Here is a 24,251-nt window from a genome sequence, read left to right on the forward strand (position 1 = left end):
GCCTACATGTCCTGGCTATTGTAAATAGAGCTGCAATGAACATTGTGGTGCATGACTCTTTTTGAATTATGGTTTTCTCAGGTTATATGCCCATTAGTGGGATGGCTGGGTCATATGGTAGTTCTATGTTTAGTTTTTTAAGGAACCTCCATACTGTAATCCATAGTGGCTGTATCAATTTATATTCCCACCAACAGTGCAAGAGGGTTCCCTTTTCTCCACATCCTCTCCAGCATTTATTGTTTGTAGACTTTTTGATAATAGCCATTCTGAATGGTATGAGGTAATATCTCATTATAGTTTTGATTTGCATTTCTCTAATGATTAGTGATGTTGAGCATTCTTTCATGTGTTTGTTGCCAATCTGTATATATTCTTTGGAGAAATGTCTATTTAGGTCTTTGGCCCATTTTTCAATTGGGTTGTTTGTTTTTCTGATATTGAGCTGCTTGTAAATTTTTGAGATTAATCCTTTGTAAGTTGCTCCATTTGCAAATATTTTCTCCCATTCTGAGGGTTGTCTTTTCATCTTGTTCATGGTTTCTTTTGCTCTGCAAAAACTTTTAAGTGTCATTAGGTCCCATTTGTTTATTTTTGTTTTAATTTCCATTTCTCTAGGAGGTGGATCAAAAAGGATCTTACTGTGATTTATGTCAGAGTGTTCTGCCTATGTTTTCCTCTAAGAGTTTTATAGTATCTGACCTTACATTTAGGTCTCTAATCCATTTTGAGTTTATTTTGTGTATGTTGTTACGGAGTGTTCTAATTTCATTCTTTTACATGTAGCTGTCCAGTTTTCCCAGCACCGCTTATTGAAGAGGCTGTCTTTTCTCCATTGTATACCCTTGCCTCCTTTGTCAAAGACAAGGTGACCATATGTGCATGGGTTTATCTGTGGGCTTTCTATCCTGTTCCATTGATTTATATTTCTGGTTTTTTGCCAGTACCATACTGTCTTGATTACTGGAGCTTTGTAGTATACTCTGAAGTCCAGAAGCCTGATTCCTCCAGCTCCGTTTTTCTTTCTCAAGATTGCTTTGGCTATTCGGGGTCTTTTGTATTTCCATACAAATTGTGCAATTTTTTTTTCTAATTCTGTGAAAAATACCATTGGTAGTTTGATAGGGATTGCATTGAATCTGTAGATTGCTTTGGGTAGTAGAGTCATTTGCACAATGTTGATTCTTGCAATGCAAGAACATGGTATATCTCTCCATCTGTTTGTATCATCTTTAATTTCATTCATCAGTGTCTTATAGTTTTCTGCATACAGGTCTTTTGCCTCCTTAGGTAGGTTTGTTACTAGGTATTTTATTCTTTTTTGTTGCAGTGGTAAGTGGGAGTGTTTCCTTAAATTCTCTTTCAGATTTTTCATCATTAGTGTATAGAAATGCAAGAGATTTCTGTGGATTAATTTTGTATCTTGCCACTTTACCAAATTCATTGCTTAGCTCTAGTAGTTTTCTGGTAGCATCTTTAGTATTCTCTATGTATAGTATCATGTCATCTGAAACAATGGCTGCATTACTTCTTCTTTTCCAATTTGGATTCCTTTTTTTTCTTTTTCTTCTCTGATTGCTGTGGCTAAAATTTCCAAAACTATGTTGAAAAATAGTGGTGAGCGTGGACAACCTTGTCTTTTTCCTGATCTTAGAGGAAATGGTTTCAGTTTTTCACCATAGAGAACGATATTGGCTGTGGGTTTGTCATTTATGGCCTTTATTATGTTGAGGTAAGTTCCCTCTATGCCTACAGTTTCTGGAGGTTTTTTTTTTTATCATAAACGGGTGCTGAATTTTGAGAAAGCTTTTTCTACATCTATTGAGATGATCATATGGTTTTTCACCTTCAGATTGTTAATATGGTTTATCACATTGATTGATTTGCATATACTGAAGAATATTTGCATTCCTGGGATAAACGTCCCTTGATTATGGTGTATGATCCTTTTAATGTGCTGTTGGATTCTGTTTGCTAGTATTTTGTTGAGAATTTTTGCATCTATGTTCATCAGTGATATTGGCCTGTAGTTTTCTTTCTTTGTCACTTCTTTGTCTGGTTTTGGTATCTGGATGATGTTTGCCTTGTAGAATGGGTTTGGGAGTGTTCCTCCCTCAGCTATATTTTGGAAGACTTTGAGAAGGATAGGTGTTAGCTCCTCTCTAAATGTTCGATAGAATTTGCCTGTGAAGCCATCTGGTCCTGGGCTTTTGTTTGTTGGAAGATGTTTAATCACAGTTTCAATTTCAGTGCTTGTGATTGCTCTGTTTATTTTTTCTATTTCTTCTTGGTTCAGGTTCAGAAGGTTGTGCTTTTCTAAGAATGTGTTCATTTCTTCGAGGTTGTCCATTTTATTGGCGTATACTTGCTTTTAGTAATCTCTCATGATCCTTTGCATTTCTGCAGTATTAGTTGTTACTTCTCCTTTTTCATTTCTTATTCTTTTGAGTTGAGTATTCTCCCTTTTTTTCTTGATGAGTCTGGCTAGTGCTTTATCAATTTTGTTTATCTTCTCAAAGAACCAGCCTTTAGTTTTATTGATCTTTGCTATTGTTTCCTTCATTTCTTTTTCATTTATTACTGATCTGATCTTTATGATTTCTTTCCTTCTGCTAACTTTGGGGTTTTTTTGTTCTTCTTTCTCTGATTGCTTTAGAGTGTAAGGTATAAGGTTAGGTTTTTTATTTGAGATGTTTCTTGTTTCTTGAGGTAGGAGTGTATTGCTATAAACTTCTCTGTTAGAACTGCTTTTGCTGCATCCCATAGGTTTTCAGTTGTAGAGTTTTCATTGTCATTTGTTTCTATGTATTTTTTTATTTCCTCTTTTATTTCTTCAGTGATCTCTTGTTTATTAAGTAGTGTATTATTTATCCTCCATGTGTTTGTATTTGTTACAGATTTTTTCCTGTAATTGATATCTAGTCTCATAGCACTGTGGTTGGAAAAGGTACTTGATATGATTTCAGTTTTCTTAAATTTACCAAGGCTTGATTTGTGACCCAAGATGTGATCTGTCCTGGAGAATATTCCATGCGCACTTGAGAAGAAAGTGTAATCTGCTGTTTTTGGATGGAATGTCCTATAAATATCAATTAAGTCCATCTTGTTTAATGTGTCATTTGTTTCCTTATTTATTTTCATTTTGGATGGTCTGTCCATTTGTGAAAGTAGGGTGTTAAAGTCCCCTACTCTGATTGTGTTACTGTCGATTCCCCTTTTATGGCTGTTAGCATCTGCCTTATGTATTGAGGTGCTCCTATGTTGGGTGCATAAATATTTACAATTGTTATATATTCTTCTTGGATTGATCCCTTGATCGTTATGTAGTGTCCTTCTTTGTCTCTTGTAATAGTCTTTATTTTAAAGTCTGTTTTTTCTGATATGAGTTTTGCTACTCCAGCTTTCTTTTGATTTCCATTTGCATGGAATATCTTTTTCCATCCCCTCACTTTCAGTCTGTATGTTTCCCTAGGTCTGAAGTGGGTGTGTTGTAGACAGCATATGTACTGGTCTTGTTTTCGTATCCATTCAGCCAGTCTATGTCTTTTGGTGGGAGCATTTAATCCCTTTACATTTAAGATAATTATCGATATGTATGTTCCTATTACCATTTTCGTAATTATTTTGGGTTTTTTATTGTAGGTCTTTTCCTTCTCTTTTGTTTCCTGCCTAAAGAAGTTCTTTTTGCATTTGTTGTAAAGCTGGTTTCGTAGTGCTGAATTCTGTTACCTTTTGCTTGTCTGTAAAGGTTTTCATTTCTCCGTCAAATCTGAATGAGATCCTTGCTGGGTAGAGTAATCTTGGTTGTAGGTTTTTTTCCTTCATCACTTTAAATATGTCTTGCCACTCCCTCTGGCTTGCAAAGTTTCTGCTGAAAGATCAGCTGTTAACCTTACGGAGATTTCCTTTTGTGTTATTTGTTGTTTTTCCCTTGGTGCTTTTAATATTTTTGCTTTGTATTTAATTTTTCATACTTTGATTAATACGTATCTTGGTGTGTTTCTCCTTGGATTTTTCCTGTATGGGACTCTCTGTGCTTCCTGCACTTGACTATTTCCTTTCCCATATTAGGGAAGTTTTCAACTATAATCCCTTCAAATATTTTCTCAGTCCCTTTCTTTTTCTCTTCTTCTTCTGGGACCCCTATAATTCAAATGTTGGTGCGTTTAATGTTATCCCAGAGGTCTCTGAGACTGTCCTCAATTCTTTTCATTCTTTTTTCATTATTCTGCTCTGCAGTAGTTATTTCCACTATTTTATCTTCCAGGTCACTCTTCCATTCTGCTGCCTCAGGTATTCTGCTATTGATTCCTTCTAGAGAATTTTTAATTTCATTTATTGTGTTGTTCATCATTGTTTCTTTGCTCTTTATTTCTTCTAGGTCCTTGTTAAACGTTTCTTGTATTTTCTCCTTTCTGTTTCCAAGATTTTGGATCATGTTTACTATCATTACTCTGAATTCTTTTTCAGGTGGACTGCCTACTTCTTCTTCATTTGTTTGGTCTGGTGGGTTTTTACCTCGCTCCTTCATCTGCTATGTGTTTTTCTGTCTTCTCATTTTGCTTAACTTACTGTGTTTGGGGTCCCCTTTGCTCAGGCTGCAGGTTCATAGTTCCTGTTGTTTTTGGTGTCTGCCCCCAGTGCTTAGGTTGGTTCAGTAGGTTATGTAAGCTTTCTGGTGGAGGGGATTAGTGCCCGTATTCTGGTGGATGTGGCTGGATCTTGTCTTTCTGGTGGGCAGGGCCACGTCTGGTGGTGTGTTTTGGGGTGTCTTTGACCTTATTATGATGTTAGGCAGCCTTTCTGCTAATGGGTGGGGTTGTATTCCTGTTGTTTGGCATAGAGTGTCCAGCAGTGTAGCTTACTGGTTTGAGTGGAGCTGGGTCTTAGCGTTGAGATGGAGATCTCTGAGAGAGCCTTCACCATTTGATATTACATGGAGCCAGGTTGTCTCTAGTGGAGCACTGTCCCGTACTTGGTTCTCCTACCTCAGAGGCACAGGCCTGACACCTGGCTGGAGCACCAAGACCCTGTCAGCCACATGGCTTAGAAGAAAAAGAAGAAAAAAAGAAAGGAGAAAAAAAAAAAAATAATTAAAATTAAAAATATTTTAAAATTATTAAAAATTTATAGTAAAAAATAGAAAGAAGAGAGCAACCAAACCAAAAAACAAATCCACCAATGATAATGAGCGCTAAAAACTATACTTAAAAAAAAAAAAAGGACAGACAGAACCCTAGGATAAACGGTCAAAGCAAAGCTAAACAAAGTCATACAAGGAAGCATACACATACACACTCACAAAAAGAGAAAAAGGAAAAATATAGGTATATCTATATTTAAAAACAGAAGGAGGAAGAGAGCAACCAAACCAATAAACAAATCCACCAATGATGATAAGCTCTAAAAGCTATGCTAAGATAAACATAAAAATCAAAAACAAATTAGTTGCAGACAACAAACCCCAAGTCTACAGTTGCTCGCAAAGTCCACCACCTCAATTTTGGGATGATTCGTTGTCTACTCAGGTATTCCAGAGATGCAGGGTACATCAAGTTGACTGTGGAGATTTAATCTGCTGCTCCTGAGGCTGCTTGGGGAGATTTCCCTTTCTCTTCTTTGTTTACACGGTTCCTGGGGTTCAGCTTTGGATTTGGCCCCGCCTCTATGTGTAGGTCACCTGAGGGAGTCTGTTCCCACCCAGACAGGACAGGGTTAAAGGAGCAGCTGATTAGGGGGCTCTGGCTCACTCAGGCCGGGCGTGGGGGGAGGGAGGAGTACGGAATGCGGGGCAAGCCTGCAGCTGCAGAGACCCACATGATGTTGCAACAGCCTGAGGTGCTCTGTGTGTTCTCCCAGGGAAGTTGTCCCTGGATCACGGGACCCTGGCATTGGCGGGCTGCACAGGCTCCCAGGAGGGGAGATGTGGATAGTGACCTGTGCTTGCACACGGGCTTCTTGGTGGCTGCAGCAGCAGCCTTAGCATTTCATGTTGGTCTCTGGTATCCGCGCTGATAGCCATGGCTCATGCCTGTCTCTGGAGCTCATTTAGGTGGTGCTCTGAATCCCCCCTCCTCACGCACCCTGAAACAATGGTCTCTTGCCTCTTCAGCAGCTACAGACCTTTTCCAGGACTCCCTCCCAGCTAGCTGTGGCACACTAGCCCCCTTCAGACTGTGTTCATGCAGCCAACCCCAGTCCTCTCCCTGAGGTCTGACCTCTGAAGCCTGAGCCTCAGCTCCCAGCCCCCACCCGCCCCTGTGGGTGAGCAGACAAGCCTCTCGGGCTGGTGAGTGCTGGTCGGCACCGATCCCCTTTGCGGGAATCTCTCCGCTTTGCCCTCCACAGCCCTGTTGCTGCACTCTCCTCCGTGGCTCCAAAGCCCCCCCGCCACCCCCCATCTCTGCCTGTGAAGGGGCTTCCATTGTGTGGAAACCTTTCTTCCTTCACAGCTCCCTCCCAGAGGTGCAGGTACCGTCCGTATTCTTTCGTCTCTGTTTTTTTCTCTTTTTTTGCCCTACCCCAGTGTGTGGGGATTTTCTTGGCTTTTGGGAAGTCTGAGGTCTTCTGCCAGTGTTCAGTAGATGTTCTGTAGGAGTTGTTCCACATGTAGATGTATTTATGGTGTATTTGTGGGGAGCAAGGTGATCTTCATGTCTTACTCCTCTGCCATCTTGAAGGTTTCCATAGCCATTTCTTTTCTTTCTGCCTGTGTTAGTCGTTTGTCAGTGAACAGCATATAGAAACTTGACTTTTAACAAATTTTAACCCATTTTAAATGTAAAACATTATCTCTACAACTTATCTTCCTTCATTTAAGCAAGCCATGTTTTATGGTTGTTGTTTGGATATACAAAATCATTTATTTTCTATCCTTAGCAGTTCTCCTGTCTACTTATTCCCTCCCTACCTGCCTCACAAAGACAACCATGGGCTTATTATCTCAAAGTGTGGTATGGAGCAATAATCATACTATTGTTAAGTACAGATGAGAATTTTAGAGTGGGGAAGGAAATGTTTCTGTCAAATTGCCCAGTATGTTAAATGTCTTGTGTAAGCCAAGTTATTCCGAAATGGCTTCAGTGACTCCTTTTGTCATGTGATTACAGAATTAGGATAAATTATTAATACTCTAATTCTTGCAAATCCATAATGTCTGGTAAATGTCCAGTATAATGCACAGAGTTTTTTTTTTAAGTGGTAGTATTTTTTTGTCAATGAAGTTTATTTTGCATTTGAATGAAAAGTCATAATTTGTTACCCTAGTCAAGAGATAAATCAACTATAATACAAGGATGTTGACATGATTACAGAATTTTAACTTCTTTCAGTAGTTCTTTAAAAAAAAAAAACTTATTTAAAAAGTAGTGCCCTTGGAGACATCTACTGTGCCATTTTTACTGATGTCACTCCTGTGTCCCTGTTTTTTTTTTTTTTTAATTAATAGACTATACTTTTTTTAGAGCAGTTTACAGAAAAGTTGAGCAGGTAGTACAGAGTTCCTGTATTTCTCTTCTTCCCTGCTCATTATTTCTCCTATTTTTAACATCTTGCCTTAGTATCTTACATTATTGTTAATTGAATTCTATAGTACACATTAAGGTTGTATTGTAGAGTTCTGTAGGTTTCAATAAATGCATAATGTCATGTATTCACCATTGCAGTATTATACAGAACAGTTTCACCACCCTAAAAATTCCCTGTGCTTCAACTATTCATTCCTCCTCTCCTGCTCCCCTCACCCACCGAAACCTTGACAACCAGTGATCTTTTTACTGTCCTTATAAAGTTTTGCCTTTTCCAGAATGTCATGTAATAGGAATCATAGAGGATACAGCCTATTCATACTTTTTCCTCCACATCTGCTTGTAGCTTGATAGCTCATTTCTTTTTAACACTGAATGATATCCTAAGTCTTTGGATTTTGAAAAGTAGAAAAGACTACTGTTTAAAAGGCAATCTCTTTCTAAAGAGAAATCTACCAGTTGCAAAGTGGAAAACTAGCCTATTTTTCTTTCTTTCCTTTTTTTTTTTTTTTGGCCATTCCACATGGCATACAGGATCTTAGTTCCCTGACCAGGGATCGAACCCATGCCCCTGCAATGGAAGCACAGAGTCCTAACCACTGGACCAGCAGGGAAGTCCCTTCCTTATTTTTCAACTGGGTTTAAAACAAGAAGGCAGACTTAGTGGGATCTAAGGCTTATACTTTTTTTAATTTTAGTTGAAGTGCTAAAATTTTTTATGTTTTTTATGTATCTAAAAATTTGTCTGTAAAATACTTAAGTTCCTACTGTGTGCTGGAATAATCTTATTTATACCTCATAACAGTCCAGGAATTAAGTATTATCATTCCTATTTTACGATTGAGAAAAGAGATGCAGAAAAATGAGTTGACCAAAGATGTACAACTTGTAAATAATTGAATTGATTCAAACCCAGATCATGCTGCCTCCTGAGTTAATCTTAGCAGTGTGGCATTGTTATTATACTGCTTTCTGAGCCAATATCTTAACTGCTAATTTGCAGACCTGGAGCTAGACCAAGGGGGTGAAACGTCAAGCTCACCATGCCCGTCTCCTAACTTCATTCCCACCCCTTTTGAACCACAGCCTTTAAAATTTGAAACTTTTCCAATTAAGAATGACAGACTGTATACATGTTTGTCTCTGCTACCTTCTGAAACATCACTAAAGTGACAGTAAGGGAATGAAGAAAGAGTAATTTTAAAAACAAAGAGAGTGTAAAAAGAGCACTAGTAGACAAGAAATGTCAACAAATAGTTGGAAGATAGAAAGCAATTACATCAGTAGTAACTCACTTAATAAATCAGAGAATATTAAACCTTCCTGCAAAGGAGGATACCAAAAGGAAGCAAGCCAGTTCTTGATGCAGAGCACCAAAAGGTCTCAGAAATTGAAAGTGAAAGAAAAGATGAGGCAGAAAACCAGAGAAGGAACAGTTGAATGTATGTATGCATAAGGAACAGTTTCATTTCATTCACCCTTACAAATCTTTGCTCCCACCCTCTTAGCCAAGAGTCTGTTCCTCTGCCACCTAGCAGAAGACTGGAAGATAGGGGCAGATCTAGATTTTGTGGCCTGAAGCTTATGCAGTGTGGGGAGATGCCCCTCTTTAAGGAGAGGTTATAAATTACAATACAAAATTAGGCTATTAAAAGAATATTTAGCATGAGCAAAGAGATCACAACAAATTACAAAACAGAAAAATAGCATAATATTTTTATTCATTAAATGTCTGACATACCCCTATATTTTTCCTCCTCTTTTGCTTCATATTCATTGATCATCTCTTCATATAACAATAATTATGCAATATTTTCTATAGAAAAAATAGATAATCTGTCTTTTCACTGACAGGGTTGGTTGAAATTTGTTTTTTATTATTTATAGTAGTAATGCATAAAACATATGACTTAGCACAGGTGTCGCTTCTGTTTGTTTTAGTGCTACAAGTTTGTTTTCTATAAATACAGAAATGCTATTTTTTGTGAGGTTCCTATCAAAAAAAGAAAAAAAGTTAATGGTACACTTATAACTGTATATGTAGCATTATTGAAGTATATTTCTAGAAGGAGAATATTTCTCTTTTAATCAGGCATCAATGAGAACCTAATTCTCTGCTTACAGTTTCACATGTTTAATATTTGGAAGAATTTTTCAGTCTGGTTTTAGCTATGTACATGTCAACTATGTTTCGCCTGCCCATAAACTTCTACTGCTAGAACACATTCACACTGCATTACGACCTCTACTCCTGTATAGTGGGTGGTGGGAGTATTCCAGGAAGTCATTCCTAGAGCTAGCAATAATTTTACTATACTGTCAAAGAAAAACAAGCCAGACACTCATTAAAGTGGTAAGCACAGGTTTTAGTCAGTAATACACTGTTGCAATAATAGTCCAGCATGAATTGAGCTCAACTTCAATTTGTACAGAGGTGCCTGGGCATTTTAAAGGAAGAATGAGGGAATAGGGAGGGAGGAGACTAGAAGATTCAGGGAAGTGAAAAATTATAAAAAGTGTGAAGGGGGGCATTGGTCCATGTGAAATATATCTGTGTTTGCTAACTAACACTTACCAAAATTAGGCTCCTACCTTCCTACAGAGGCTAGAAGACAGGGACCCTGTCTTCAGGTATTGACTGGAACAAATGCTAAATTCTTCTGGCAGCCTTGTTTTTTCTCAGGCAGGCGTTTATAGGGCGTTAGGGTAATCTGAGGGATGTGACATTGAATTGCTATAAACTATGTTAAGAGTTTTGTTCAAGTCTTTATAGGCCAAGGTTGAGGCATAGTCAAGAAAAGGCTTAGAGGAGCCTGACTAGACTCTGGTCAAGGAGAAAAATCTATGTCAATACCCCAGAGTGACTTCAAATAACAGTAGAATACCCATTAAACCATAATAAATATATCTTGAATTTAGCTTAGTTATATCAAAGTATCCACAGCCACTATGTTGCCTAACACAAGAGGAAGTGTAATGGAGGGGAAATTGGTGTAAAGACAACAGTTTTCACTGATTGTGGTTTAGATATTTTTACTTTTGCAAATTTTACAAAACATGACCATAGATACAGTAAATTTGGAGGTACATTTTTGGAGTAGTCGAATCATAGAGACTTGAGACACAGAGTCAGTAGCATAGCAGAGAGCCAGAGTGAGGAAATGTTCATAGTTACAATCCCCAGGCTCATCCATGGTCAATTCCCAGAATGTTGGCAAAGGTTAGTTTAGACAGATTAAAGAATTATCCTCTGGAGAGATGAAAAGTTCCCAAAAAGAGAAATACCTTACTTATAGGGGTCCTCTAACAAATGACCATGTCCCCAGGTTACCTATAGTGAAGCCCTACCCACATACACAAAACTTCCAATCTGATTTTTAGTGCTATTCTTTTAAATATGCAGTCATCGATCACCAAACCTCTAGGGAAAGCCTCCAGCTAAAAAACACAGAACAGCACCAACTGAATAAAGGACTATCTTCAGAAAAACAATTATGAGAAGATATGATAACTATGAAAAATCAGAAATTTTTAAGTAACAACAAAAAAGATTTACTGGAAATTAAAAATGATGTGGAAATGCAATGAGCTTTATATGAAAGAGGTGTATGATAAAGCTTAGGAAATCTCTCAGAGAATAGAACCAAAATATAGATGGAAAGTAAGAGGAAAAGGCAAAATTATTAGGAAATTTATACAGGATGTTCAGGACTCTTCTTATGAAAGAAAAGAGAAGAGGAAAAACAGTGAGAAAGAAATTATTACAGACATCAAACAATAACTTTTTCTATAACTGAAGGATTACAAAAAGACCATCAATTAAGTGATACACAATTACATGTATCATTATGAAATTTCAGAACACCAGGGATCCTGAAAGTTTACAGATAGGTGGAAAATCATGTACAAGTGATCTCAAATCAAGATTGCATCAAATTTCTCAGAAGAAAGACAATGGAACCCTTGCCTTACATAACTCTGTAGAAAAATAAATCAATCCTAGAATGTTATGCCTAGCCTAACTATCGGTCAAAGGCAGAATAAATATATTAATAGACAATTCCAAAGTAATTTGCCTTCTGTGCATCCTTTCCTAGAAATTACTAGAAAATGTGTTCCACCAAAATAATGCAGTAAATCTAGAGAGAGAAAATAATATCTTAGCCCCCAAATTAGGGATGAACCAAAGGGAATTAGATGATGGTAAAGAGAAGTGCCATGTCAACAGCTGTTCACTATATCTAGGAAGCATTTCATAGTCATTAAAGCAAGACAATGAAGGGCTTCAGGCAAGCTGTCTTTTCTACCTACCCTTGCCCAAATGAATCATGAGTTGCATTTTATCATTTTGAAAATAGTTCCGTATTTATGAGAGAAAACAATAGTAATGGATGAGGATAAAGAAAATGAGATTTAGAGAAATTATTTCTCTGAGTCACAAAGTACCTCATGGAGCTTGGAATCAAAACTGAGAAACCATATCCAGGGTACATACTTTTTCACAAACGCATTGTATCAAAATGAAAATGCAAGATAGAAAGTAGTAGTGCTTTAGGATGAGAGATTATTTTTAAAAGAATAATTACATATTTTAATGTACAGTTTATAAAGTACTTTTCATAATATTTTGGTTATGATAAAGTACTTTAGAAGGATTTTGAGATGGAGAAGGTGACATGGGTCAAGTGAGTGGAGAATGGGATATCTGCCAGTAGTAATCAAGCTCAAATCGGGGTGGATGCCAGTAAATTCGCAAGATTCACTGTAAACCTTTTATGGTATTGGTAGGGTGTTCTGGAACCAGATACAAATGACTTTTCCATTGCCAGTGATTTAAGGACTGAACTACAAGCTCTGATCTGCATCATTAACTTGACTTTCAAGCTTTTAATGGGTGACAGATATGTCAAACTGATTTGAGCACTGCAGATGCAAAATTTATGGTCCAAAATTCTTTTCCTTTGGAGATTAAACAGTGTGAAGTGGATAAACTTTTTTAAGGTGACGAAGTTTTCTCTCTTTAGCTGCAAATTTTTATCTTAACCGTATTAATTGGAAATGTTCTAAAATGAATTGAGCACATCTCTTCCATCTTAAGTGGAGTAGAGGAACGTATCTTGAAATTTATTTTTCTTCTCATTGGTGTCTGTATTCTTCTCTTTGTGGAATATCAAGTTGACAATATTACAGAACTTTTTAAAAGAATGCATTTCACTGTATTGACAGTTTCTCAAATAAATAGGTCCATTCCTCAAAACATGTTTAACTCTGTTTCATAGATTTTATGTTAGGAATAACATATGGGGGTGATGAAATCTGACCTTTTTGTGCAGCCATGGAAGTAACCAACTGTGAAGTTGGCAAACATCACTAATAGCAGATAAAGGAATGTTTAATTGAGTAACTGGTCTTTCTAGACCTGCTGGCTGTTGTTTCCCAAATCTAAATAAATTGGGAAATGAAAGATGCCTTATAACCCTTTAGTAACTTCAGATATTCTACTCGTAATAAAAACACTTAACACATTCAGTCACTTAGCTTGTTTATGTCTTAGTTTCTTCATCTTCAGCAGAAATGAGGGGAGTGCAGTACCTGTCTATAATAATCACTGTAAGAATTAAATGGGCTATGTGAAAGTATACAACACCTGTCACACAGTAGATGCTCATTAAGTGTCCATTTCCCTGCCCTCCTCTAAGGGTTTTCCACCTTATAAAAGCAGATAATTCTATAAGTGCCTGATTCATGCACCATTCACAGGATCAACTTAAATGTCTATTTCCTTTTCCCCTTATATATAAGCTCTTCATTTCAAAAAGAGAAATAGGGACCTTACCCCTTTGTAAGGAATGTAATATATTTTTCTTCATTGCTTATCTGAACTGACACACTTGGACTTTTGCAGAGGAACTGATAATATCTGCCATTTACTAATATTACAAATATAGAAATGGAAAAGCTAGTCCATGCTAATAAACTCCTTCATCCTAGTAAACTTCTTGAATTTCTACTGCTTTTCTATCATAGCTCCACTTTCCCTGTAGAGTAACAGCTTACTCTCCATCAGGAATATTAACCTCCTAAAGAGTTACAGTCCTATCAAAACACACAAACAATAATTTGGCATTGTAATAACTTTCCTGTGTATATTACCTCTGTATCAAAGATGTTTAAATTTCTTTCAAATCTGAGAAAGAAGGGGAAATCTTCTATGGAAGTATTTTTTATTATTTTAATTGAGTACATTTAATTTCTGTCTATATGAAACCTCACATACTTTTTTTGTGTGTGCTATGCGGGCCTCTCACTGTCGTGGCCTCTCCCGTTGCGGAGCACAGGCTCCGGACGCACAGGCTCAGCGGCCATGGCTCACGGGCCCAGCCGCTCTGCGGCAGGCATGTGGGATCTTCCCGGACTGGGGCACGAACCCGTGTCCCCTGCATCGGCAGGCGGACTCTCAACCACTGCACCACCAGGGAAGCCCCACTTATACTTTTTTGCAGTTAAATCAAGAAATTCTTTTTTAAAAAGGGGAGAAATGCTGAACTGAGATTTTAATTAGTTTTGCCCTGATTATTTTATATCATCTTTAATATATGGAAATGAAACTTTCATTACACTTTACTTAAAGTATGTCTATTAACTTCTGAATCTTCTGTTTGCCCACTCCCAAATTCTAGCCTTCCTTCTACCCAACCTTTAATTTGAGAAAGTGAAAATATTATCAAAGTTAAGATTCTCTAATAAGGAAATGTGTTATATTTAAATGTTTAAATAGTGATACACTGAAATATATAAACACATATACTATATGTATGTGTATCTATATATAGATAATAATACCCAAAAATCACACATAAAAATGTATGTATATATTTACAAATGTAAATATATGTGTATATGTATCTACATAGTAATACCAGATACCCTCTACCATTCCAATCATAAATATGCTGATTAGTATCTAGATTACTTTTTTACTGTCATCTTTTCTAATTAGTTATCATCTTAGCCATATTTGTGTATATGTATTTAGGAAAAATTGTGATTTTTACATAAATAGAGCAATCCAAATTCTATGTTTGCTTTTTTTTTAATTTTTCTATCTAGAAATTGACATTGAACGTTGTGTGCGAGAATCAATCAACCTGTTTTGTTGGACTCCTAAAAGTGCTACTTACAGACAGCATGCTCAACCTCCAAAGCCAACTTCTGATAGCAGTGGAGTCAGAAGTTCAACACCTTATTTCTCCACTGAGTGTCCAGATCCTCCAAAAACAGATCTGGTATGTAATTGCTGATTTAATTCATAAACTCTAAAAGAAGATGGATGTTATATTAGTATACTTAAGTATCAGTATTGTTCATATACTATTATCACTTATGTCTTTTTTTTTTTTTTTTTTAACGGTATGCGGGCCTCTCACTGTTGTGGCCTCTCCCGTCGCAGAGCACAGGCTCCAGACGCGCAGGCTCAGCGGCCGTAGCGCATGGGCCCAGCCGCTCCGCGGCATGCGGGATCCTCCCGGACTGGGGCACAAACCCGCGTCCCCTGCATCGGCAGGCGGACTCTCAACCACTGTGCCACCAGGGAAGCCCCACTTATGTCTTTTTAACATAGCTATCTTCTAATATGTGATTGTATTCATACAACTATTTCAGGTCTTGAGGTCAACCAAAGGTGAGAGCTTAAGGGCTTCTCAGGTCTTTCCTGTGCATCCAAACATCCTATGTTCGCATTGACAGAGTTCTAGATTCCCAGGATCCTGTTAGCACTTTCACATACCCCTATGGACATTGTGTTCCCCAGCTTTTAATTTTAGTTTTTAATTTTTATTGTCAGCTTCTTCTTTGCTCCAACTGTTATGGCTACCTCAGACAGCTACAATATTAAACAATTGCTGCTGACTCTTTTTGACAGATACCTCCAGAGAAAAGTCTCTTTGAACAGAGAGGGTTCTGAGTCAGGTCAAATAAAGGCAAACACTGTGAAGAGAGGTTTCTAGGGAACTGGAAGACATGTCAAGTAATCATAATTCCCTGAAATGATACTTTTTGGGAGCTCTAAAACCACTCTGTCCTGTCCAGTGGTTGCTAGACTTCTGGTTTGTGAGACTGTTGGTTTTTAAGGTGGAGCTGAGGAGAAGGAAATGAGAGTAGGGCAAACTAAAGCACCACAGAACTCACATTCTTACTGAAATAGAGGTATTTCTTTTGACTGTACTCCATACATTGCTGCAGACCTTTGTTTAATTTTCAGAATTCTAACAAGTTCATTTTGATAATCTTTGCCAGTATTCTCATTATGTTTTGGAGGAGCAGCTTTTCTGAGATCCCTACTCTGCCATTCTCACTGACGTCACTCATGTTCTATGCTATTTGTCCACTACATTTTAACTCCTGAGTGAAACAAAAAGATTGAGTAGTTGATTTTAAAAGCTCAAAATAAGAATATTGACAACTCAAGTAATGTGAGACTTTCATTTTGTGATAAAGTAAAATTTTACTAGGAAAAGTCACTGTTCATTTTAAATTTAAGTGGTTTTAAACCTTTTCCCTTACACCCTCGTCTGAAATGAGATTTTTGTTTAAAATGTCACTAAATTTTTGTTTGAATGTCACTAAACCCCAAGTCACTTTATATATTCCTAATTATGGTAAGTCTCAGAGTTCTGAGTCAATTTGCTAAAACTTTGTGATATAAAACTAACTTTTCATAAGTATAAAATAGATAACTAATAAGAACCTGCTGTATAATAAATAAATAAATAATTTTTTAAAACAACTGACTTTTCTGTGTACTCATAAGTCAGATATATTATCCCCATCAACAACAATACTAAGAATGGAAGAGAAGAATATACTGCACTATTTACATGAAATGTTGCTATCTGAAGGATATTCAAGTTTTAGTTTACTTTTCTTTAGAATTTATTTCATTTTTTTATGATATATTTCAACCATAAAGAAAAATATACTGAATAGTATAAAAACCAATGCATTATTTTTCAACAATATGTCTGAATACATACGGTAAAACAGATACCATTCTAGTTACTGGGGCTAAAGCAGTGAAAAAAGAGTACCTGTCCTCATAGAATTTGCATTTAGTGGAGGATATACAGACAATAAGCAAAAAAGGTAAACAATTAGTGTGTTTTTTAGATTCCACATATAAGTGAGATCATGTGGTACTTGTCTTTCTCTGTCCTACTTATTTCACTTAGCATAATATTCTCTGGATCAACCATGTTGTCACAAATGGCAAGATTTCTTTTTTTCTTAATGGCTGAGTAATATTCCTTTGTATACATATACACCACACTTTTTTTATCCATTCATGTATTGTTGGACATTTAGTGGCCTTTAGGTGCCATAGAGGAAAGTAAAGAAGAATAAGGATAAACAAATGGGACTACATCAAGCTTAAAAGCTTTTGTACAGCAAAGAAAACTATCAACAGGACGAAAAGACAACCTAATAAATGGGAGAAGATATTTGCAAACCATATATTCAGTAAGAGGTTAATATCCAAAATATACAAAGAACTCATACAACTCAACATCAAAAAAACAAAAACCCAATTAAGAAATGGGCAGGGGACCTGAATAGACATTTTTCCAAAGAAGACATACAGATGGCCAACAGATACATATCAACATGACTAATCATCAGGGAAATGCAAATTAAAACCACAATTCAATACCCACTCACACCTGTTAGAATTGCTGTCGTCAGAAAGACAACAGATAATTGTTGGCAAGGACGTGGAGAAAAGGGGACCTGCACGCACAGTTGGTGGGATTGTAAATTGGTTCAGCCACTATGTAAAACCATATAAATTGTTCCTCAAAAAATTAAAAATATAACTGCCATATGATTTAGCAGTTTCACTTCTGGGTATTTACTCAAAGAAAACAAAATTAATTTGAAAAGATATCTACACACCATTGTTCATAACAGCAATATTTACAATAGCCAAGATATGGAAGCAACCTAAGTGTCCCATCAATAGATAAATCAATAAAGACAATGTGGTATATACTTAAACACACACATAGAGTACTATTCAGCCATAAAAAAGAATGAAATCTTGCCATTTGCAGCAACATGGATGAAGCTTGAGGTTATTTTGGTAAGTGAAATAAGTCAGACAGAGAAAGACAGATATCACATGATCTCGCTTGTATGTTGAATCTAAAAGACAAAACAAACAAATAACAAAACAAAATGAAACCAGACTCATAAATACAGAGAACAAACAGGTGATTGCCTGAGGAGAAGGAGATGGCAGAGGGGTGTGTGTGAAATAGGTGAAGAAGATTAAAAGATACAGATCTCCAGTTATAAAATAAGTAAGCCATGGGATGTAATACACAGCATGAGTAATATGGTCAATAATATTGTTATCACTTTGTATAGGGATAGATGGTTAGTAGACTTATGGTGGTGATCATTTCATAATGTCTGCAAATGTCAAATCACTGTCTAGTACACATAAATCTAATATAATATTGTATGCCAGCTATATTTCAATTTTTAAAAGGAGAAGATGAAGAAGAAGGGCAATAGAGAATGCCAAGGAGGAGGATTCTAGAGAGCATTAGAGAAGAGTTGCTATTTTATGTGGGGGACTCAAAGAAAACCTAGCTGATAAGGAAACATTTGAGAAGAGAACTTAAAGGAAGTGAGAGAGTGAGTTATATACATTTCTTGAGAAAAAAATATTCCATCTTGCAAGTGCAAGGTAGTAACATACTTTGTAAGGGGAACAGTAAGGATACTATATATAGAATGGAATGAGTGAAGAGGAGTGTGGAAGCCATAAATTTACAGAGATCAGTGGTTCAGATCTTGTGTAACCTTAATACTTTGGCTTTATACCAAATGAGATGAGAAGCCATTGGAAGATTTTAAGCAGAGTGGTGACAGGATCAGACTTACATGTAAAAGGATTACTTTGGCTACTATACATGAAATAGACAATAGGAGGGACAGAGGTAAAAGAGGAGACCAAGGACGAAGCTATGATGGCTTAGAACCAAGGGGTAGCAGTAGAGGTGATGAGAAGTAGTGTTACTGAGTCCAAGCTCATACTGCTCCCGTACAACAGGCCAATAAATCGAGAGACAAGTTGTTGGAACAAGGGATAGTGGCTTTATGCAGAAAGCCAGCTGACCAAGAAGATGGTGGACTAATGTCCCAAAGAACCATCTTACCCAAGTTAGAATTCAGGCTTCTTTTATATTAAAAAGGGAGGTAATGTTGTTGGTTGTTGCAAACTTCTTGATGTCGGAATCCTTTGTTCTTACCGCTGTCCACATAGGTCAGGTCATGGTGTTCCTGTAAACCTCCAACAAGACAAATGTTATTCTCTGTTCTGCAACTTTTTATCTCTATGTGAATGGAAAAAGTGTTATACCTTTAAAGATCAGAGCCTTGAAAATGGGCTATCCTGTTTATTTCAGGCTATAGGCAACATTCTTAACTTGCAGCAAAAGCAATAGAATACAAAGGTTAAAGTAAAAGAAACAGATCCAATATGGAGTCAGATTTGTTCTTCCCTATTACAGTAGTAAGTATATTTTGAAAACAGAACCAACAGATTTTGCTGACTCATTGAATGTGAGGTACGAAAGAGAGAGTAATCGCGGATGAATCCAAAGTTTTTGACTGAGGCTAGAAGGATGGTATTTTGGCTGTTCTCATTTGCTGATGTAAGGAAGACCATAGCAGGAGCAGGTTGGAAGGTAAAAATCAAGTGCTCACTTTTGAACACGTGGATTTAGAGATTTCTATTAGATGTCCCTAAGAAGAATAAATACATTATTTTGTTAGTTTTATGAATAATATCTTTTAAGCTATTATGTTTCCTGGTTGATTATTCCTGCTTGATTTTAGTTTATTTTACATTCATTTTATAGTTAGCAAACTCATTTGATTTTTTTAAAATAGACTTTATTTTTTAAAGCAATTTTAAGTTTATAGCAAAATTGAGTGGAAAGTGCAGAGATTTCCCATGTACTCCCTGCCCCACACATGCATAGCCTCCCCATTATCTACATCCCCCACAGAGTGGAACATTTATTACAATTGATGAGCCTACATTAACACAGTATCATCACCCAAAGTCCAAGGTTTACATTAGGGTTCACTCTTGGTATTGTACATTCTGTGGGATTGAACAAAATATAAATGACATGTATGCATCATTATAGTATAAATGCCCTAAAATTCCACTTTGCTCTACCTATTCATCCCCCTTCGCCCTCAACCACTAGGATACAAACACTGATCTTTTTATTATCTCCATAGTTTTGCCTTTTCCAGAATGTCATATAGTTGTTCCCTCCATGTCTTAATAGCTCATTTTTTAGTGCTGAATAATAGTCCATTGGTTGTACCACAGTTTATTTAACGATTCACCTACTGAATGACATCTTGGTTGCTTGTAAGTTTTAGTTATTATAAATAATGCTGCTATTAACATCTATGTGTAATTTTTGTGTGGACATAAGTTGTCAGTTCCTTTGGGTAAATACCAAGTGTTTTGGAATTGATTCGCTTTTTAAATCTAGTAGATTGTAGAGTCTCTTGGATGTTTATGCGGCTAATTCAATCAATATACATATGAATACATTTATCTCTTGCTAGTTACTACTTTTATTATTATATCTCTGATTTTATGTGTATGTGTGTCTTATTGCATTGCATAGGACCTCTAGTAAAGTAAAATAAAAGTGATGAGAGCAGGTAGATTTCTTTGTACCTGAATTTAATGAAAATCCTTCTAATTGCACCATTAAGTTTGATTTTTTTTTTTTTTTTTTTTTTTTTTTGCGGTATGTGGGCCTCTCACTGTTGTGGCCTCTTCCGTTGCGGAGCACAGGCTCCGGACGCGCAGACTCAGTGGTCATGGCTCACAGGCCTAGCCGCTCTGCGGCATGTGGGATCCTCCTGGACCGGGACACAAACCCGTGTCCCCTGCATCAGCAGGCGGACTCTCAACCACTGCGCCACCAGGGAAGCCCTGATATTTTTTTAAAATTAATACTCTGAGTAATGAATTTCCCTTCTTCTTCAATATTATTAAGAGTACTTGAATGAGTGTTGAATTTTATCAAATTCATATTCTATTAAGGATTGATTAGGATCATCTTTTTTCCTCCTTTAATCTGATAATGTTTACATTATTAAAATTTTTGATATTGCGTGGTCCTTGCATTTTTGAGATAAAGTCTACTAGGTCTCTACAAAAAAGTAATACTGACTATATTCAATTTGCTAGTATTTGCTAGTATTGACTTCCTGCATCTATGCTCATAGGTGAGATAAATCTATAATTTTCTTTTCCTGTCTGTCCTTGTTAGTATTCGATCTTAAGATTTTATTTCTCTTTCCCTTTATTGACTGTCTAATCAGTTTGTATAAGAGGAATTATCTGTTTCTTATAGATTGAGTTAAACTTGTCTATAAAACCACCTGAGTCTGATGCCTTTTAACCAGGGAGATATTTGATTATCCATTCTTCTGAGTCACTTTTTATAAGTTCATGTTTGAAAATTATCTATTATCTATGCTGATTTTATTACAATCCTTTTTAAAGTATCTATGTTGTCTAGGTTTTTATACCCATTCTTTATATAAAATATTTTTACCTGTTTTAACATTTTACCTCAAATTTTGTCCCTCTTTTCCATCCTAGTATTGTTTATTTGAAGTCTTCTTTGTTCAGATTTAAATGTTAGAATAATAGAAAGTAGATACAAAAAATTATGTATGTATGCCTTACAAAAGCATATTCATTAAGTTTAGGATAATCACAGTTCAGATTTACATACTGTATATTCTATGTTAGATTCTATAACAGATTAAAAAATCCCTTTTGTAAATTTAAACATAAACTGCACTCTGTGACTTGTAGAATCAAAGCTTGAAAACAGCTCTGAGAAGAAAATTACACTTAACTTTTAATTTATCCATGTGTCTATCATATTTATTCCCAGAAGCAGACGACTGTATTAGAAAAAGCATGAGCTTTGCTATTAGATGAACTTAGTTTCAAATTTCACCCCTGTTCCTTTTTGGTTTTATAATCTTGCATAGTTCACATAACCTCTCTAGTTTCCTGTTTGTAAAAGTGAGCATAATTATAATAATTCCTACTTTGCAGCATTGTTAAGCACCTAATTCCGTATCTGATACATAATAATATTAGCACTCAAACAAATGGTAGCAATCATTATCACACATTTAGTAACTAAAGGTTAAATGTTTCAACTTTGAAACTATGCAAAAATTTTCTGAAAGTTTTCTGTATCTAAGTAATTTGTACAAAAGAAGAGATGTTCTGGTATTCTTCTGTTTCCCCTCAGCTATGTCAACTTTATTACTATCACTTTACATTTAGAAGTCACTACAAACAGTAAGGGTAGTAAAGGAGAGGGAGGCTGGCTTGCCAAAAAAGGAATCTTTCAAGCATTTTTTCCTCAGTAATTTCAGTTTAAGATTTCACTTTGACCTTTACCTCTTAGTTTCAATAGTATTTTGATCCCCAAACTTGCCAAAAGAATTATTTTATCTAGTGCCAACGTCTTTCACATCTACTTTTCCTTAAATAACTAAGACTCTGCTTGACGATTCTAACCACAGCTAATTGAGGGGTTGGGTAATATATATATATATATATAAAGGTATGTAACTGATGAATAGAATAAAATGGGTTTTTTGAAAACTGAATATATTTTAGAGAAAGACTGGCCAGCACTGGATTTTTTTAACCAATTTCTTTGTTAAATTTTAATTACCATATTAATTTATTGATGACTGGTATAAGTTAGTTGCATGTGCACTGTGACTAAGCAGGAATTATTATTCTTGTTTATAAACACAAATGCTAGTCTGGGATTTTATTAAGTAAATTAAATTTTGTTTTGTTTATATAATGTTAACTGTTTACATTTACTGTTGTCATAAAGTAAGCAAAACATTCATTGAATTATCCTCAATTTACAGGTATGCTTTAAGTATAGATTAAATGAGTTTAGTGTACATGAAAACTTAAAAACACATTTATATTCTTTAAGTTGGAGTAGCTTCTGAAAGTCTGTTATAAATATTAGTCTACAAAGTTTCATCTTGATAATAACACCACAGTTTTTTATAGTTTGAACAATTTAAAAATAACACTACAATGATTTATAGTTTTCAGGTACTCAGGTACAGTATTTTATTTGTTCCTAAACAAATCTCTGAAGTAAGTATTTTTATCCCTATTTTAGAGTTGAGGAAACTCAGAAGATAACTTAAAGCAAGTTAACTTTATCAGTAGTGTGTTGTGTTTTTCTCTCTTATTCATTGAAATGTATATATTAACATACAACATATCTTACTCTATAGTCATTGAGCGCTTTTGTAATTTTCTTTTCTTTCCCTAGTGCATGTTTATATACACTCATGCAATCACCTATATACCTGCTCTTAAATTAGTTGAAATGTTTTTACAGTAAGGTGGAAGGAAAAGCAGTTATGTGACCTCTTTTTTTTTTTTAAAGGTATTTAATGTATTGCTGGTGGTTTTCCAGAAAAAGAATTTTAAACCAGTTAAACCTCCAACAACAGTAAATGAAAATGCATAGTTCCCTATATCCTCCACAACACTGGACATTATAATTAAGCTTCTTTTGCTGACTTGATAAGTTTTTAAAATCTCATTTACATATGCATTTCTTTTATTACTAACAAGTTTAAATTTTTTCTTATGTTTATTAACCAATTATACTTTTTCTCTGAATTGTCTTCAGATAATTCTTTGTCCATTTTTCTACTGGAAGGCATTTTTATTGATTTGTAGTGTAGTGTTAGAATACTAACATTTTGATACCTTTGGTACATACTTTTCCAGCTTGTTGCTTGCTTTTAAATACATTTTTTAAAAATTTTTAACACAGGTTTAAATTTTTTGTGCATGTGATTCCTTCCAAGACATTTTTTTTAGATAACATTGGTTTATAACATCATGTAAGTTTCATGTATACAACATTGTATTTCAGCTTCTGTATATACTACAGTGTGCTCACCATCAAAAGTTTAATTTCCATCTGTCACCATACAGTTGATCCCCTTTACTCATTTTGCTCTCCTCTATCCCTTTCCTCTGGTAACCTCACTTCACTTTGTATTCCACTTTCTCCATTCCCCTGACAAAAGTCACAAATTACTCTTTTCAGTCCCTGATCTCACTTGATCTCTCTTTTTTTTCAAACATAATCCTTCATGGATTTTTGGTACACCCCAATCTCCTCGTTTTCATCTTTCCTCTCTGTTACCTTCACTCAGTATCTTTCATTGTCTTCACCTGCCCTTGCATGTCATTAAATATAGCGTTCCTCAGGGATCTTTGTGAGCTTCCTTCTGTTCCCTCACAAGATGGATATTAGACAGTCTTGAATACTTCCATCAAACAGTGACCATGGCTTCCAGTTATTAGCTCCTGCTCAAGCTTCTCTTGTTAGCTCTAGGCGACCAACATCCGATGCCTGCTCTGCACTCCACTTGGATGTTTCACAGGTAACCTCTAATTCAGCATGTCTAAGACTGAATTTATTTTTTTTTTCCCCTTAAAGCTGCTTCTCCTCCAGCATTCCCTATATCAGTAATCACCATTTTCCTTCCCTGACTTGTTCAGGTCAGTATGCAGATTCATCTTTGATTCCTGCCTCTCCT

General features: G+C 35.9%; 1 protein-coding gene across 6 annotated transcripts in view; it reads left to right on the top strand.

The window, feature by feature from the left end:
- Nucleotides 1-24,251, top strand: part of TBCK (TBC1 domain containing kinase) — a 240,499-nt gene that overhangs the window by 149,918 nt on the left and 66,330 nt on the right. For all 6 annotated transcript variants that reach the window (XR_012331921.1, XR_004526637.2, XM_019927771.3 and 3 more), the window contains one exon: nt 14,637-14,812. Coding sequence is in view for 4 of the 6 variants with exons in the window: in XM_019927771.3 (XP_019783330.1) it covers nt 14,637-14,812 (176 nt within the window). In the remaining 2 variants the exon portion in view is untranslated. The remainder of the gene's footprint in view (nt 1-14,636; nt 14,813-24,251) is intronic.

Source organism: Tursiops truncatus, chromosome 5, assembly GCF_011762595.2.
Source record: "Tursiops truncatus isolate mTurTru1 chromosome 5, mTurTru1.mat.Y, whole genome shotgun sequence".
Classification (NCBI taxonomy): domain Eukaryota; kingdom Metazoa; phylum Chordata; class Mammalia; order Artiodactyla; family Delphinidae; genus Tursiops; species Tursiops truncatus.